Source organism: Eubalaena glacialis, chromosome 3, assembly GCF_028564815.1.
Source record: "Eubalaena glacialis isolate mEubGla1 chromosome 3, mEubGla1.1.hap2.+ XY, whole genome shotgun sequence".
NCBI lineage: Eukaryota > Metazoa > Chordata > Mammalia > Artiodactyla > Balaenidae > Eubalaena > Eubalaena glacialis.
Genome location: NC_083718.1, coordinates 152,707,565 through 152,724,408, shown reverse-complemented (window position 1 = coordinate 152,724,408; position 16,844 = coordinate 152,707,565). Strand labels below are relative to the sequence as shown.

The window sequence follows — 16,844 nt, the reverse complement described above, 5'->3', positions numbered from 1 at the left end:
AAAAGTTCAAGCATATACAAGAGTAGAGGTAACAGTAAAATGAACAGCCATGAACACAATACCCTCTTCAACAATTACCAAGTCGTAGCCATTTTTGTTTCACTCCCCATTAACCCACCCCCAAAGCCCTCCCAGATTGTTCTGAAGTAAATTCCAGATATCATATCATTTCATCCATAAGGATTTCAGGATATATCTCTAAAGGATAAGGACATTTTTTTAACATAACCCAATGCATTATCACACTTAAAAACCCTAAGTATTGAATTTCATCAAATATTCAGTGAGCCCTGGGAAAATATCTCTTACTACATTATCCCATAATAATCATTAAGTAATGTTTTCCTTTTCTTAAATACAATGCAGTGTAAAACAAAGTTCGTGTGTATCAACTTGGGATCAGCTTGCCTTAACTGGAATCAATTCTATTACTTTTGCCACTATGTCATTACAGTATCCAAGGATGTGAAACCTGCAGATAACGAGAGCCCACTGTATTCACTGTACTACGCCATTTTACATAAGGGACTAGAGCATCCTCAGATTTTGGTATCTTCAGAGACTCCTGGAACCAACCCCTCATGGATATTGAGGGACAACTATACTTTAGTTTCAAGTCCCACTACTAGGACCTTAGGAAAATATCCAAACTGACAGCACTCCCCAAAATAATGCAAATTTACTTAGCATAAATATATATACACAATACTTTACAGACACTGATAAATGTAAAAGTGAAGTAAAAAAATACGAGTGACAGGATAATCTCTTGCTGAAGTACTACGTAATCCCAATAGAAACCACTGCCACATACAACTTCAAGATAAGAAGTCAATGAATTCCAGTTTTTTCTTTGATCCCTCTATTAGCCTCAGTAAATCCAGGGACACCAGAAAAACTTTATCGTTCTTCTTTTTTGTGTTTCACAAAGCTACAATAGGATGAAGGAATCAAAAAATAACCGGATGCATCTTTGATTTGTTTTTTTAAAAAGCAACCTTGTAAAGTGCACTCCTTATTAATTTTTTCCACTACTGTAGTCAGAATGATAGAGGAAGGAAAGCATGTTCCCTCATGGGAGGAGGGGAGGAGATGACCCAAAAAGCAGGCTATATCTTTATAATTTCTTTGAAATTTCATTTTCTATTTAAAATTCATGCAAATTTTATATTTACTTCATGATAATTGTTTTTAATTTTTAAAAAACATATTTCTTTTTAAGTTATTCTAGTAAATTGACAAGAAGATGTGCATATTTATTCTGTAGCTTTGATTACTCCTTAGCATACCCATTTGAGAAATGTGGATATATAAGATCATGGACTTGACTTTGGAGTAAAGCAGACCTGAGTTCCAAACCCAGCCTTGTTATGACTACTTGTCATTAGATAATTACTTAACCTCTTTACACCTCTACTTTTTCATCTTTAAAATGGGAATACAACAAGAGCTATCACAGATTAGGTCCAAATTCAATCTGTAAAATGAGGGATCATCAACCTTACCCAGTGGTAAGAACTGTGAAAGATCAAATATTTCACCGTACTTACTTGCAAGCTAACAATGCAGCTTGTTACAATTTCATGGATGCTGGACGAAGACTCAAGACATCTAGGTCAAGGACAAAGTACTTTATTAATCAGGGCAAGAGCAGCAGCCAGAGTGTCAGCATTTTCTAGCACTGGTTCCCAAGTCCCATTTCCCACAGGGTGACAGAGTGCTCCAGGTGACACCTGCACATGCGGTAGATCTGCATTACAAGAGAGGAACCCTGAGCTTAAGGAACATGAATCTTTTATAATGGACAGTAAGCATGCCGGACTCTTTGCTTTGGAGGATCAAAGTATCTTTATCTTCCAGGCTATAAGCAAACTTGCCCTTTGGTCTGGAAGGAGACATTATCTAGGCTGGTAACAGTCCAACACCCTTGAAAAGATAATCTGGAACAATCAATGTCTCTGTTCATAAGATGTGCAGAAATAGAAGAGACACAGAGAACTATCTCCCAAAAATATCTACCCCTCACTCCTAACTGTCTTCACCACTGAACACTCTGGCTTCTCATAAGCATGCCACTCCAACAGCCACTCTGATTAATCTGACAGAGACTAGGACTAAATCCATTTAATTTGTCTCGTACAGCATTTAATTAAGGCGATTATCAACAGCCAACAGGATGAGGCCAACCTTCAGAATTTATTTCATCCATGTTTCTCAGGGTTCCACACCCAAATAAGATGAAGAAATCTGATAAGTCATGAGGGTTTACCTCAGAAAAGAGAGTCTGACAGCATTCTCCCTAAGTTTCTGTATTAACCTTTCCACTTGGTCAAAAGCATTAATCCAGGAACAACAGAATGAATTAACAATTATACAAACTCTGCCCTGGCCCAGAAGGAAGAAGTGTAGGGCAATTTTATCAACCACAACAACTTTGGTCAGTGACTTGAGGCTGACCTGAATGCTTTCCAGGGCCACTTCAGCTAAAAAGTTAGGAACAAATTTTGAAATACCTATTCTAATTGAATGACTTCCCTCAGAGAGATAACTGTCCACAGGGTGCACATAAATAACAAATCAGAAATCACTCTGGGGGGCTTCCCTGGTGGCGCAGTGGTTGAGAATCTGCCTGCTAATGCAGGGGACACGGGTTCGAGCCCTGGTCTGGGAAGATCCCACATGCCGCGGAGCAACTGGGCCCGTGAGCCACAACTGCTGAGCCTGCGCGTCTGGAGCAACGGGAGGGGCCGCTGATAGTGAGAGGCCCGCGCACCGCGATAAAAAGTGGCCCCCGCTTGCCGCAACTAGAGAAAGCCCTCGCACGAAACGAAGACCCAACACAGCTAAAAATAAATAAATAAATAAATAAATAAATAGAGTAGCTATTAATTTAAAAAAAAAAAAAAAGAAATCACTCTGGGAAGCTTCCCCAAGAAACCAAGGATAGGCTCTCATTTTGGAGAGATCTCCGCAGTCATATGAAGGCTACAAGATCTACTGGTGGTGTTTACTTAACCATTCAAAAGGTGCAAGAGTCCATATTTTTAGGAGAGAGGCAAATTAATGCCTGGTTTCCACATATGAAATACAGTCCTCAGGGCAGACACAGTGCACCTAGATACAGTGGGTTGTTTACAATTGTTGGGTCCTTCCAAGTGGGACCTATATCAGTCTGGGAGGCACTGTCAACTTGTGTCCCAACATGGCCTCCCATGCAAGTGGTGGTCCTTAGGGTTCCCAGTTCAATTCCAACAATTGAGCCTAGTCCTTGTTTTTGAAAGGGATTAATGAAGGCAGTTAATCTAAACTGTCCCATTTGTGCAGGCCACCAGTAATCTGCCCCACAGAATCTCTGAGTGAAGGCTATGGTATGGGGGTGGGGTAGGCATCAGGAAGTGCTGACAGGTGTTTTGCATGAAGGTAAAAAAGCTGGGGGCCAACCCCTGGTATTTCCAATAGACCTGTCAGTAAGGTTAAGAGGAATGACAATCAAATAGCTATCACAGCCCTCTAATGGGGTTTGGCAGACCCAGCAGTCGATTGAATTTAATGTGCCTGCAACAGTTTGGAAGAGCTGTACCAGGCATTTTCCTTCATAAGGCAGGCTTCAAGTTTGGTTCAGAAAAACAAAGAACATTAATGTCTTTCCTTTCCCCGAACTTTCTGGGGTCTAAGGTGATTCCTCCCCAGGCGTCAAGATTGTTGCTTTGCCTCCACTGCCACAAAATCATATGTCCCCTTCCAGTAGCTATAATTTCATCTTTTTTCCAATCATCTCCTACTGACACGCAGGCCTTTTATCTGGAAATGTCAGGTGCAAGATGGTCAAGGGAATTTTCATAAAATGTACAGAAACCCATTTATGGTCCCTACTGATCCACATAAGCCACCATAGGGAGGCTCAGCAAGCAGTGTACTCAACCAAGTGGTCATTATCCTTATGATCTAGGACCATGTCAACCCAACAAGAAAACCCAGGTAGCTGAACCAGAATTCAGTTTGAATCCCCTACACCACCTTTTGGCAAGTTGCCACATAGAAGGTGTATCAACAGGCTGGCATTGAGTTGCTGCTAGGAGAAATAAAGAAGCATCATGCCCAGAAATGGTCAGGGTGGAATCCTGAATTTTCAAAATAGAGCTACATAACCTCCCACCCCTTCCATTCTGATCATTACTCAGGAAGTAGCCAAGATGAAATGATCCCTTTCTGGAGATAGCTGCATTCAGTGACCAAACTGACTTACTGAGGAGGAAGTTATTCCAGCAGTCAACATTCGTCCACATACCAAATGCCTGTGAATAGTAGAGAGCATTAAGGGCTCCTCAAATATCTTGACTATCAGCTCACTATTGCAATAAAAATGGTGCAATAAAAAGTGCACCATTGCCAGACTGCAAATGGTCCAGAAAGCTGGAAAGCATAACACAATTAGTTTCAAGGGCCAAAATGGTGTAGCCAGTCAGCTAACTGTACTAACAACAACAACAACACAACCAGAAAAAGTGTTAACAGTAGTGAGGCACCACTGATAGCTCAGAGAGGGAGGTCAAAGGTCCAACTTATTTAACCTGCCAAAACAGGCAGGGGCCACATCCCATGTAATGTAGCTTCTCTCATTATGTGACAAACAGATCAACTTCTGGCAGGAGTCACAAGTCACCCTCTGCATCAGAAATATAGAGTCTTTTACTTTACACACACTTTATGATAGTTGATATGCTGTCACATCTGATACAATGATGGATCCTGGCAACAATGATGGCTCTGGGCAGTGCAGGCTCAATCAGAAGCTTGATTCCAGGGGGCTTCATCAGAGAAAAGGCCCTTACTGTGGGCATCTACATGAGTGATCCAGACAGTTTGATCAGCAGCTATAATTTGTTTCCATAGTTCACAGCTTCAAAGAAAGCAGTCTTTAATCTGCCAGTCTATAGTTTCCAAGTGGCAGACCAAATAGCTAGGCCATTGGCAACAGGCCAAGGGTCAGCAGAAATACAAGTTCATGAAGGAGAGTACAGGCCAGACCTATAAGAACAGCCTTGAGTTCTGTCCACTGAACACAGCAATTACAGTCATTACCAGTCTGCATAGCTGGTGCAAAGGCTGAACAGCCACAAAAGATGAGCAGACATAATCAGTTTCAGCTTGGCTGAACCACTGGTGAACCAGGACAAGGTTTAGGGAAACCTCAATAAATTGAGGACCTCATTGAGTCAGTGGCTTTGCTTCAGACAGTGAAGTTGGGAATAAAGCTTCCTCCAAAGGAGGGGCTGAGCCACAAGACATTCTGTACCCCCATCCCCTTATCTCTCAGACAAACCAGTGAAAGTTCTAACAACTTTGCTTTCTGCCACCAGCAACTGCAAATTACACACATCTGTAAATGTCTGAAAGGAGGCAGAGCCTTCTGCCCAGCCAGGACAAATCTTAGTGCTAGTTGTTACATTGTTACATTACAATGTTACATTACATTCAGAGGAGTCTGAACCTCAGTCTGATTGACAGATTGGTGAAAAAAATTCCCTCTATCAGAGAGGATATTTGAGGGTTGTTGAGAGTTAGCCTCAACCAGAGGAAAGTTCAGGCAGCTGTCTTTGAACCTACTTCCTGGTATTCAGTCTGCAACCACCTCCTTAATTCCTCCTCATTAACAGGCAAGAAAGTAGAGAACCACTTAACAATTTTGTCAACATGTTCACTACCAATTCCCATGGACTCCCCTCAAATTATTAACCAGCCCATAATGCTCTCACCCTTCCTCTTCCAGAAACCTATGTGTCTGTCAACATCCCATCCTTGTTGCCAGAACTATTAAGAGCAGAGAAGGATCTGAGATTTTTACCCTACTTGCAAACTAAGAGCCTGCCAGTTTCATGGATGCTGGCAGAAGAGCTAGACTCCTGGGTTGGAGACAATGAACTTTATGACTCATGGCAATATTTGTAGTCAGAATATCAGAATTTTCTTGCACAGTTTCCCAGTCCCATTTCCCACAGGGTGACACAAAGTAGGCCAAGTGATACCTGCACACACAGTGGATTGTGTTACAGAAGATGAACCTAGAGCCTAGAGAACCCAAATTTTTTAAAATAGATACTATGCATGCCTGCCCTTTGCTCCAGAGAGAGACATTACCTCTGTCTTCCAAGGCTGCTCACTATACAAATATCCTTGAAAACATAGTCAGAAACAAAAAGTCAGTGCCTGTGCTCACAAGACATTACAGAAACCACGGAGTTCTGTATCTCTGGATCCTAATACAGGGTCACTGCAGAATTTAGATGTTAAGAACCTAGCACAGGGACTTCCCTGGCGGTCCAGTGGTTAAGTCTTCTGCGCTTCCACTGTAGGGGGCACAGGTTCGATCCCTGGTCGGGGAACTAAGATCCTGCATGCCTTGCGGCCAAAAAAAAAGAAAATTTCTTGAACTGAATAAAATTGAGAATACAACATATCAACTTAAAAAAAAAAAAAAAAAGAACCTAGCACAATATCTGGCACATACAAATCAATCAAAAGCTATATGCTATTATTATTATTCCTTCCTCATTAAACCTAAAATAAAAATGGTCAATTGTGTTTCCATCTCACTTTAACTAGATGCCAAAGAATATCACTAAAATTGGCTTAAAAAAAAAAGAAGTTCAACCACTACTTTTCCCTTGGGAGAAAGAGAATGGGGAGCCAGGAGGGCACAAGAGACAAAACTTTCCTCTCACTAACACTTTTCAACTTCAGTCATTAAACCAGGTGAACTGCAGAGGGAAAAAAAACAGGTGACTGGAACCGAACTCTAATGCCATTAAGGTACACATAACCTGCAAACTTTTCCACTTTTCTTTACCACAACTTGACATCTCATTCTTTCTATCTCAATTATTCCTCTATAACCACAAGTAAGTATAAAGACAGGTACAATTATTCTGTTAATTTTGCTTCTTGCAATTATCTCAAACTTACCTAAACGTCAATGACTAATGATATAACATGGTAAGCAATTTTGATTTGAAATTAGAATTTCTGCCTTAAAAAACAGTTTGAGAGTGAAAACATAATCAGGAAGAATGGCTAACACATAGCAATTCAGTAACAGCGTTCAAATTTTACAAAGTTCATGGCCTCAGGCCGTATATTTTGTCACATTAACTTACTGAGCCCTCTATAAAAGCTAAAACAGAGTGTGGGTGTTTTGTACTTCTCTATAAATGGGTCACCTTGAAGTTATAACCCTCAATTTAATAAACTAGTCTAATTTGTATTCTCTCAGTGACAGATTTTCTTATTCAAAACCATATGTCAGAAAATGGTAGATACATAATTTACAATTCTACTCCATTTACTTGTACCATAACAGCCAATATTCATAATATTTCTTCAAAAAATATTCACTGAGCACCTCTTAATAGATACTATAGGAACAGTGGTTAAGACCCAAGCAGCTGTTCACTCAAAGGGCTGACAGTAGGGAAAAGAAACATGTTAAGTGATTATTGACAATCTGATATAAGACTCAAAAGAGAAATTTTTGAGAATTTCAGAAATTTTTCAGAATTTTTTGAGAAATTCTCTTATTTCTGATATAAGAGAAATATGTACAAGATACATAAGAGAAATGATTAACACTAACAGGGCACAGAGTCCTGATGTTTTATAAACAAAAGGTAGGCAATAATTTTTAACAATAAATAGAAGTTTTCCAAAGGAACACGAAAACTAAGGGTTCAAACATATGGAGTCATGAAACAGCATGATTTATTATGAGCATCAAGTATATACTGAAAAACTCAAATTTTCCTAAGTCATAAAAAATGGAAGAGTACTTAAGATCACAAAATCAAACAATCACAGGAATGGATGTAACCTCAAAAATCATCTAGATCAGTTTTTCTCAAGTGTAGTGCTTGGATCCAACAACATCAGCATAACCTGGGAACCTGGTAGAAATGCAAATTTGCAGGCCCCACCCAAGATCCACTGAATCAAAAACTCTGGGCTCCGGTAACCTGTGATTTAACAAGCCCTCCCACTTATTCTTATGCAAGCTAAAGTTTGAGAACCACTGATTTAGATCAAGGGTTTTCAGAATTATTGAAATTCTTGGGCAGATAATTCTTCATTGTCACGGGATGTCTACTGCATTATACAATGTTTAGCAGAACCCCTGGCCTCTACCCACTAAGTGCTAGTAGCACCCCGCAGTTGTGATAGCCAAAAATGTCTCTAGAAATTGCCTAATGTTCTCTGGGGAACAGAAATCATCCAAAGTTGAAAACCACTTATCTAGACCAGGGATCAGTAAACTTTCCTATATGGGGCAGGGTAAATATATTGGGCTTTGCAGGTCATGCAATCAACTATTCAACTCTGCTAATGAAGGCAAAAGTGGCCAGAGACAGTATGTAAATGAACATGCAAGACTGCCTTCCAATAAGACTTGCTGACAAAAAATTTGGTGATTTGGCCCTCAGGATGTAGTTTGCTGACCCTTAAGCTAGATAAATTACCTGAATTATAACTGAATGCCCTCAACCCCACTGCTGCCAAGTGATTATCCAGACTCTGTTTGAACACCTAATCTAGTCTAATCTTCTGTGTTCAAGTAGATATGGGTCTAAGCAGATCTACATTTTATAGACTGAACAACTGAAACCCAGAAAGGATAAATGACTTGCTCAGAAAACCACAGCCAAAACAAAAAAACAAAGCAAAAAACGAGAGCTCTAGTCTGCCTAAGTGCAATGTTCTAACTGCCTCCTACAGAGAAGTGACCATGTATACCTGTGAGGCATTCAAATGTTCTAACACTTTGCAGTTACTAAAACCTAGAAAGAAAAGTATTGATTTCATGGGATGGGTGGCGGGCGGGGGACGTAGATAACTTTATCTTAAAAGCTCAAATAGTAAATATTTTAAGCTTGTGGGCCATGAAGTCTCTGTCTCAACTACTCACCTCTGTCACTGCAGCAAGAGAGCAGTCATAGACAATAGGTAAATGAGTGTGTCAATAAATCTTTATGTATAAAAACAGGCAACCAGCTTACAGTCTACAGTTTCCTGACCCCTGAACTACAGAGTCCATAAAACCTGTCTGGCAAACAACAGGCATCAACCGAACCATGCTCAACAAATCTGAAGTCTCTCCATTCCATGGCTTCTGATCACCTGTGAGCTTAGAAGCACGGCACTGAACTGGAATGAATGGCAGTTTAGGAACGATCAGTCCCTCCCTTCCTCCCTTCCTCCTTCCCACCTTCCCTCCCTCCTTTCCTTCCTGCTGGTATGTCTGCTATATGCCAGGCACTGTTAATTTATTTTCTATGTACGTTTTATCAATTTGGACAAATTTCTAAGTAGTGGGTCTTGTTTTCCTCTAGACGTCCAAGCTATTTGACAAATTAAGCTAGAAAATGAACACTCTTATGTACACCTGGATAAAATCTTTGTTTCAAATCAGTTCATGACCATGGACAAGTCACTTCCTTTTTTGGGGTCTCAACGTCCACGAAAGGAAAAATGAGAAGCTAGAAATAGATGATCTCTGAAGTCCCCTGCAGAGAACAAGTGCGTACTTTAAAACTGTCAACAATGAAAATAACAGCTAAAATTTATTAAACACTTTCTATGTCAGACACCTGTCCTAATCACTTTACATTAACCCTTTTTTCATATGGGAAAGCTGAAGCAAAGTGGTGTGAAGTAACTGGTCAAAAATCACAAGATGAGCAAATGGCAGAGCTGTGATTTAAATCTAAGTAATCTGACATCAAAGCCCATGCTCTTAACCACTAACTACTAAACTTTAATCTACATGCCAAAACCTTATTTTCCCAATGACCAACAATCCAGACACAAAACAATATTTGTCCCTCTAAAAATGAAGGGGACAGTGAAGAAAGGAAAGAAAGAATAGTAACAAGACTACTTTCTGCCACAGTACTCAATCTCCTACCCAAGGTAACCTCCCAGGAAATAAAGATGATGTTCCATGAATACTTAGTTTGGTCCCTGATCCACAACATCACCAAGGATACCTATGTGTTTGGATCAATACCATTTCTACTCGCAGTCTGGTATCCTCTTTTGTAGAAAATATCTCTTTGCGTCAAACTAAAAAAGAAAGAAGGGGGATTCACAGCTTCATTTAGAAGGAAAAAATGTAATGTAATGAAAGGGTAGAAATTACCTACAAGTAACTTACCAGTAGTGTCATGGAAGAGTCCATGTTTCAAAGAGGAGTTGATAGGCAAATGAAAACTTACTACATCCCATAGTGATAGTCCAATATATGTAAATGTACAAAGCAATTTAGGCAGCAAAGGTACTACTAGCTGGAAAGACCAGGAGTAGAAAACAAAGCCACAATTGTGTCATCCAGGATATACAACTGAAAGTAACATCAAATTCAGTGCCAAACCAGAGAAGAAATAAAGGTACTCTTAATATGTGACCAATGGAACTAGATTCAGAAAGAATACTTTTTTAGCAAGGCAGATAAGTTTTGTTTATGATAAAGTCTGAAAGAAAATATTACTACTAGTGAAAGTTGTTTTTTCTTCACTTGAGTAGAGCTATGATCTATGTATCTATATTATCAGTAACAAAGAAACATAAATAGAAAAACATGAGACCCACATGTGACACTAATCTAAATGGGTACACCACTCATTTTGTTCTCAAAGAAAAATGATAAGTAAAAAAAAGTATCTTAGAGCTTCCCTGGTGGTGCAGTGGTTGAGAATCTGCCTGCTAATGCAGGGGACACAGGCTCGAGCCCTGGTCTGGGAAGATCCCACATGCCGCAGAGCAGCTAGGCCCGTGAGCCACAATTACTGAGCCTGCGCGTCTGGAGCCTGTGCTCCGTAGCGGGAGAGGCCACGAAAGTGAGAGGCCCGCGCACCGCGATGAAGACTGGCTCCCGCTTGCCACAACTAGAGAAAGCCCTCGCACAGAAACGAAGACCCAACACAGCCATAAATAAAATAAATAAATAAATGAATTAATTAATTAATTTTTTTTAAAAAAAGTATCTTAGAGGAAAAAGAATTTACCATGGCATTAACTGAAAGGTTAAAGGGGTGGGGGAGGGAGAAGACTCATTTTTTTGTTCATCTAGACCCAAAGTAAGAGGTAACTAATTACTGAAATTATTAAATAGCAACCACAATTTTGTTTGGATAACTGTTTTCACATCTGTAAGCAAATCGAATACAGTCTCAAAAGTTTGTTTGATCAAATGATTTTTGCTCTATACCTCAACCTTAAAAAAAACTTAATGAATTATACAATTACAAAAAGAAAAAGATTTGGAACTTGCACCTGAATGCATCTGTTATAAAAAAAACTTTAAGGAAGAAGAAGAAAAAAAAACCTCTCTTGATTCATCAGTGCCTGCCTGTTTTTTAAACCCAGGAAATTCCTTTACACCCCCTCCTGGTTCTGGTCAGCCAGAACTGTAGGTGTACTAGTGTAGTCATTCCTTTACCAGTAATATACTATGCTAACACTATTTACATTTATAGCTGATTTTTGTTGGACTATTCTAAGGTCTAAACTCATTTGTTCAGAGTGGAATTTACAAATTAATTAAACACTACGCTGTCAATCTCTCCATTCAAAATTTTAGTGGTGCAGCCACTATGGAAAACAGTATGGCGGTTCCTAAAAAAATTAAAAATAGAAATACCATATGATTCAGCAATTCTACTTCTGGGTATATACCCCAAAGAACTGAAAACAGGGACTTAAAGAGATATTTGTACATCCATGTACAGCATTAATGATTCACGATAGCCAAAGCGTAGGGAAAAAGTGTCCATCATCAGATGAACAGATCAACAAAATATGGTACATACAGAAAATGAAATATTATTCAGCCTTAAAAAGGAAGGAAATTCTGACACATGCTACAAAATTGGGGCCATTATTCTAAGTGAAATAAGCCAGTCACAAAAGAACACATACTGTATGATTCCACTTATTAGAGGTACCTAGAGCATTCACATTCACAGAGACAGAAAGAATGGTGGTTGCCAGGGGCTGGGGAGAAGGAAGAATGGGAAGTTATTGTTTAATGGGTAGAGAGTTACAGTTTTGCAAGATAAAAAGAGTTCTGAAGATGGTTGGTGGTGATGGTTGCACAACAATGTGAATGTACTTAATGTCACTGAACTGGACACTTATTGATAAAAATGGTTAAGACGGCACATTTTATGTTACCGTGTATTTCACCACAATCTAAATTTTTTTTCTATTGGTAGCTGTTCTCACTTGGGGGAAAAACTCTTTTAGAGGACAATTTGGCATATATTTGCTTGGTAATTAGTTCACTCACCTACAAAGCCCCAAATCTATCCCATTAAGTCTGAGCTGAAATCTTCCATCCACTACTTACCTCATTTAAAGAAACCAGGCAATTTATTTTTTAAATTATAGCTCAAGACTTGGAATGTAGATGCTTGGATGATACTGGCTTCTTCTATAACTGGGCAAATCAATTTCCCTACCCAAAAGTGAACATAGTAAAATTATGTTCTATTTACCTCATATGATTGTTAGCCACTCCGCCACTGATTTCAACAGAAGTCCTTTGTTTATTGAGTTGAAATAGTTAGAGAACACAAAATCCTTCTCAAAAACTTTCCCATATTTAGACATTGTATGTTCCAGCAATAATCAAAATCTTAAACTCATTTATTTTTAAAATCTAGTCACATTTAAAAATCATGTCCCTTTCTACAAGAGCAGCACTGAGCTTTCAAAACTATTATTAATTTTCACAATCATATGAAGTAAACAGAACATAATTTTACTATGCTCACTTTTGGCTGGGGAAATTGATTTGCCCAGTTATAGAAGAAGCCAGTATCATCCAAGCATCTACATTCCAAGTCTTGAGCTATAATTTTCAAAATAAATTGCCTGGTTTCTGATAACTGGATAAATGCTAATTTTTTAAAGTTAATTCTACAAAACTTTTACATAATATTTTTTAAAAGTAAGAAAAATCCTTTTTTTATTTTTATTTTATATTGGAGTATAGTTGATTTACAATGTTGTGTTAGTTTCAGGTGTACAGCAAAGTGAAGAATAATCCATTTTAAAACCAAGTCCACAAGAGTAAACTCATCTGGAATCATCATTTGTAAGAGGAATACAAGGTTCCTAAAATACACAAAAGGCTAATGTGCTTGTGCATAGTTTTCTAAATAACTTTTATTCTACCAGTAATGTTCTCCTGCCTATTTGACAATATGCAATTAACTCTCACCATTTGGAAAACAATTGTTCGCTGCAGATGCCATAAGCTTTTTCCATTTTGTAAACAATTGTTCACAGCATTGCCATTGGTTTGAAGAAAAAAACTTATTAGAATGTTTTCATGCAATCAAACTAAAATCCCAAATGCCTGTCAGAAAATCTTACTTTGCCTCTGAAGGCAGGAATCCTAAATTTCCAGACTGGCCGATAAAACTAAGCATAATAATTGTCACAAATAGGAACTTCCCCAGCAGCCCAGTGGTTAAGACTCCGCGCTTCCACTGCAGGGGGCACGGGCTGGATCCCTGGTCGGGGATCTAAGATCCCATATGACATGCAGCGTGGCCAAAAAATAATAATAATAATAATTGTCACAAATAATAAGAGAGCAAACAGCTACAAGTTATTAGAGGAAGTCAAAAGTTTGGTAAATCAAAACAAAGTTATAGTTACCTTAAAGCTTTTAATGAGGTAAACTATACTTTTTGTTGCCTAAAGCCATTCCTACCAGAGCAGAACAATTTTACAAAAGGATAAAATCATTCCTAGACATACAGAGTCCTTTATCTCACAACTACATTCCACATTAGATAACAGACTGACTTGGAGAATGAAAACAAAGGTGAAAGAATTAGGCAGAAAATCTCAGGCCAATCCTAATCCTACAAAGCACCAAAATCTTGTGGTCAACTTTTATTTTCAGAACTTCTTTCTGTTTGAGTTTGAAAGTTACAGTATAATCAAATGCAGATATACGCATATTCTTAATGTAGCAGATATGACTTGAATAATTAAACGAGCAAACTCTGGAAATGGCCATCAGAATATTTAGTTGTAAAAATAAGTAACTTTAAAAATTAGAGAAAGAAGAAAAGCCCAACAAAATATCAGTAAGGAAAAATATTGCCTACTATGCTAGCGTTAGACCATGTGCAATGATGGCAGTGTTAAAGGAGGAAAACGTCTGCCTATACAGAACTATAGCTTCTAAGTTAATGCCAAAATAAATGGTTAAAAATATCTCACTACAATATTTTCTTCCAACATCAAAAGGCAAAAGTGGTGTTTACAGGGTATTAGTTCTAACTCCAAGTCTTTCATGAAGCATACAGCTCTACTTTCAAAGGGCCTCCCTAAAATACTTATATGCCAGTGTCACTACAGTTGAGTCAGTAAGAAATAATCTTTGCTCATCCTTAAAATTTCTCCTGGAGAAAGGACACCAACCAAGTAGTTCAAATCTGTAGAGGAAGGGAATCCACAAATATGAATTGGTAATTTATTAAGCTTGTGAACTCACTGCAAAGATACTTTGATATATACAGTCTATTTGCCTCCTCCTCTTCCTACACCCCAAAAACTCCAATAAGGCATCAAAGTCTCAAATGTTTATTTCTCCCTCAAAACCAGCACAATGCCCCGCTACCCTCACCACCTCCTCACCATCATTCTTTTTTACTCTCCCCTTAATACACCACACCCACACTCCATACAGCACACTCTCCTCACAAACCCAAAACTCCTCACCTAAAGCACCTCATACTTAAAAGCCCCACACTTATCCTCAAATTCTACACATTACCCATATAATACAGGAAACAATACACAGTCCACACACAAAACAACCCGACATAACACCCACTCACCCGACAAATGCCATTCAAGCCATACATAAGCCATTCTACACACCCCCAACATAACATAGTCCCCCACAGTTCACAACACACACACACACACACACACACACACACCACACACTCACACACACCCCAAGCCAGGTACCGTATAAAAACTCAAACCACACAGCACTGCAGTGCTCAAACAAACGCTGGGAAGAAGCCACCCTTTGGGCACCGGGAACCCACGAGGTTGGAGGTGAGAGGGTAACTGGGCCCGATACTTCACCTGAAAATCTGCCAGGATCATCTCTCGGTCCATGTTGGACGCCATGGCGGCCGCCGAGTTCCGCGGCTCCGGGAGCGAAGCGCGCACCCGGGAGAGAGACTGCGCCTCCTGCGGCCGTCGCCGCCGCCGCCGCCGCCGCCGGGCGCCGAGGGGCTGGCGGGCGAGCCGGCGGGCGGGCCGGCGGGCCGGCGGGCGGGGCAGCGCGGGAGGTTAGGCGCTCATGCACACGGTAACCTTCAGGCGCCTGGGCCGCTTGCCTGCGCCCCGCGGAGCCCGAGCCGCAGCCGCCCCGACAGGGAGGTTGGTAGGGATGTGGGTTCGGTCTTACTGCCGCCGGCCTGGATGAGGGCTGGTTGCGACAGAGCGCAGCCGGCTCCCTTCAACGGCGACAAGACCGGCGGGGGCGGGGAAAGCGAGCGAAAAAGCAGGCGGGCGAACGCCACGGCCGCCTCCGCCTCCTCCGCTTCCTCCCTGGCCACCGCCTCCGCCCCTGGTTGGCCAGCGCCGAGGCTGTCGCACATTTTGCCTGTCATCGAGGTCGCAAAGCGCCGCTTTGCGGCTGCCACGTGACTGCCCTCCTGTCAGGCGCTGGGCGCGCGACTACCGGGCGGAGATCCGCGCGCCGCCGGCGGGGACGCCAACCTGCAACTGCGGCAGCTTGGAGTCCCGCAACAGGTTATTCTGGTTTGAATTAAGCAAAGGCCTCGGGGTACCGCCTCCCCATGGTTGGGGCGGGGATCAGATTCTGCTCCTTACGTGGTTATATAGTAACACACATACACGTCAAGCCTCACAAACCAACTCAGCACACCGTCACATCCCGTCTAACAAACATTTCATAAATGTACATTTTCTCTGTTTCACCAAAATACAACTTCACATACAGTCTTTTATGCTCAAGCTGTCAAAGCCCACTTGCACACTGTCACGCTCGATCCCAAGCCCTGACGCTTGCATCCTCAGACAGTCAGTAACAAGGAATGGCAAGCAACCAGATTCCCACGGTAGTCATGGGGCAGACATGGAAGCTGAGAAAGGTGAGAATATCGATCCCGAGAAAAAGATGATCAGGCTTCGAGCCAAGAATAGTCGAAGACTATGTACAGTGAAGTGTGATAGTTTATAAATGTCATTCCCGCTGGAAGAAGAGTGACAGTAGAATATGTTCAACTTTGAATTGGGAAAATATCATCTTCTGGACTGAAATAGAGCACGTACTTGCAGTGGAAAGTATGTAAAATCCTGAAAGTGTGAAGTAAGTTTGCTGATTTTGTGCTGTAGAGTTAAAATAGAAACTAGTGAAATCACCATATAGAATCTTTGTATTCCCTGAACACAAAGAGCACTATGGCGTTCTAAAGATCTAGGTTTATTCTGCTTTTTTTTTCTTTATACGAAAATAGTCTGGCCTACAACGCTCATGTAATAGTCTGTATTTAGACCGGAAAGAGGTAGATAAGGAACAGAACCCTCCATAGTCACATGAATTGAAGGGTTTCTTGGTTAATTGCCACCCCCAAGGAAGTAATTCCAAAATATAGCACGAATATGAATTATGAGGTGAAACATAGTACCAGCAATTTAAGTGTGGCAATTCACTTGCCCCATTCATATATGTCCTTCTCAGCACAAGGCAGGTGGACGATTGTCTCTAGTTACATGGCCAGGATTAATGCAGC

The 16,844-nt window shown here is 40.5% G+C and overlaps 1 protein-coding gene across 1 annotated transcript in view; it reads right to left on the bottom strand.

Moving 5' to 3' along the window:
* FAF1 (Fas associated factor 1) overlaps positions 1–15,650 on the bottom strand; it is a 473,015-nt gene extending 457,365 nt beyond the window's left edge. Inside the window, exon 1 of the mRNA XM_061184239.1 lies at positions 15,166–15,650. Within this exon, the coding sequence (XP_061040222.1) occupies positions 15,166–15,210 (45 nt within the window). The 5' untranslated portion in view covers positions 15,211–15,650. The remainder of the gene's footprint in view (positions 1–15,165) is intronic.
* Positions 15,651–16,844: the final 1,194 nt, after the last annotated feature.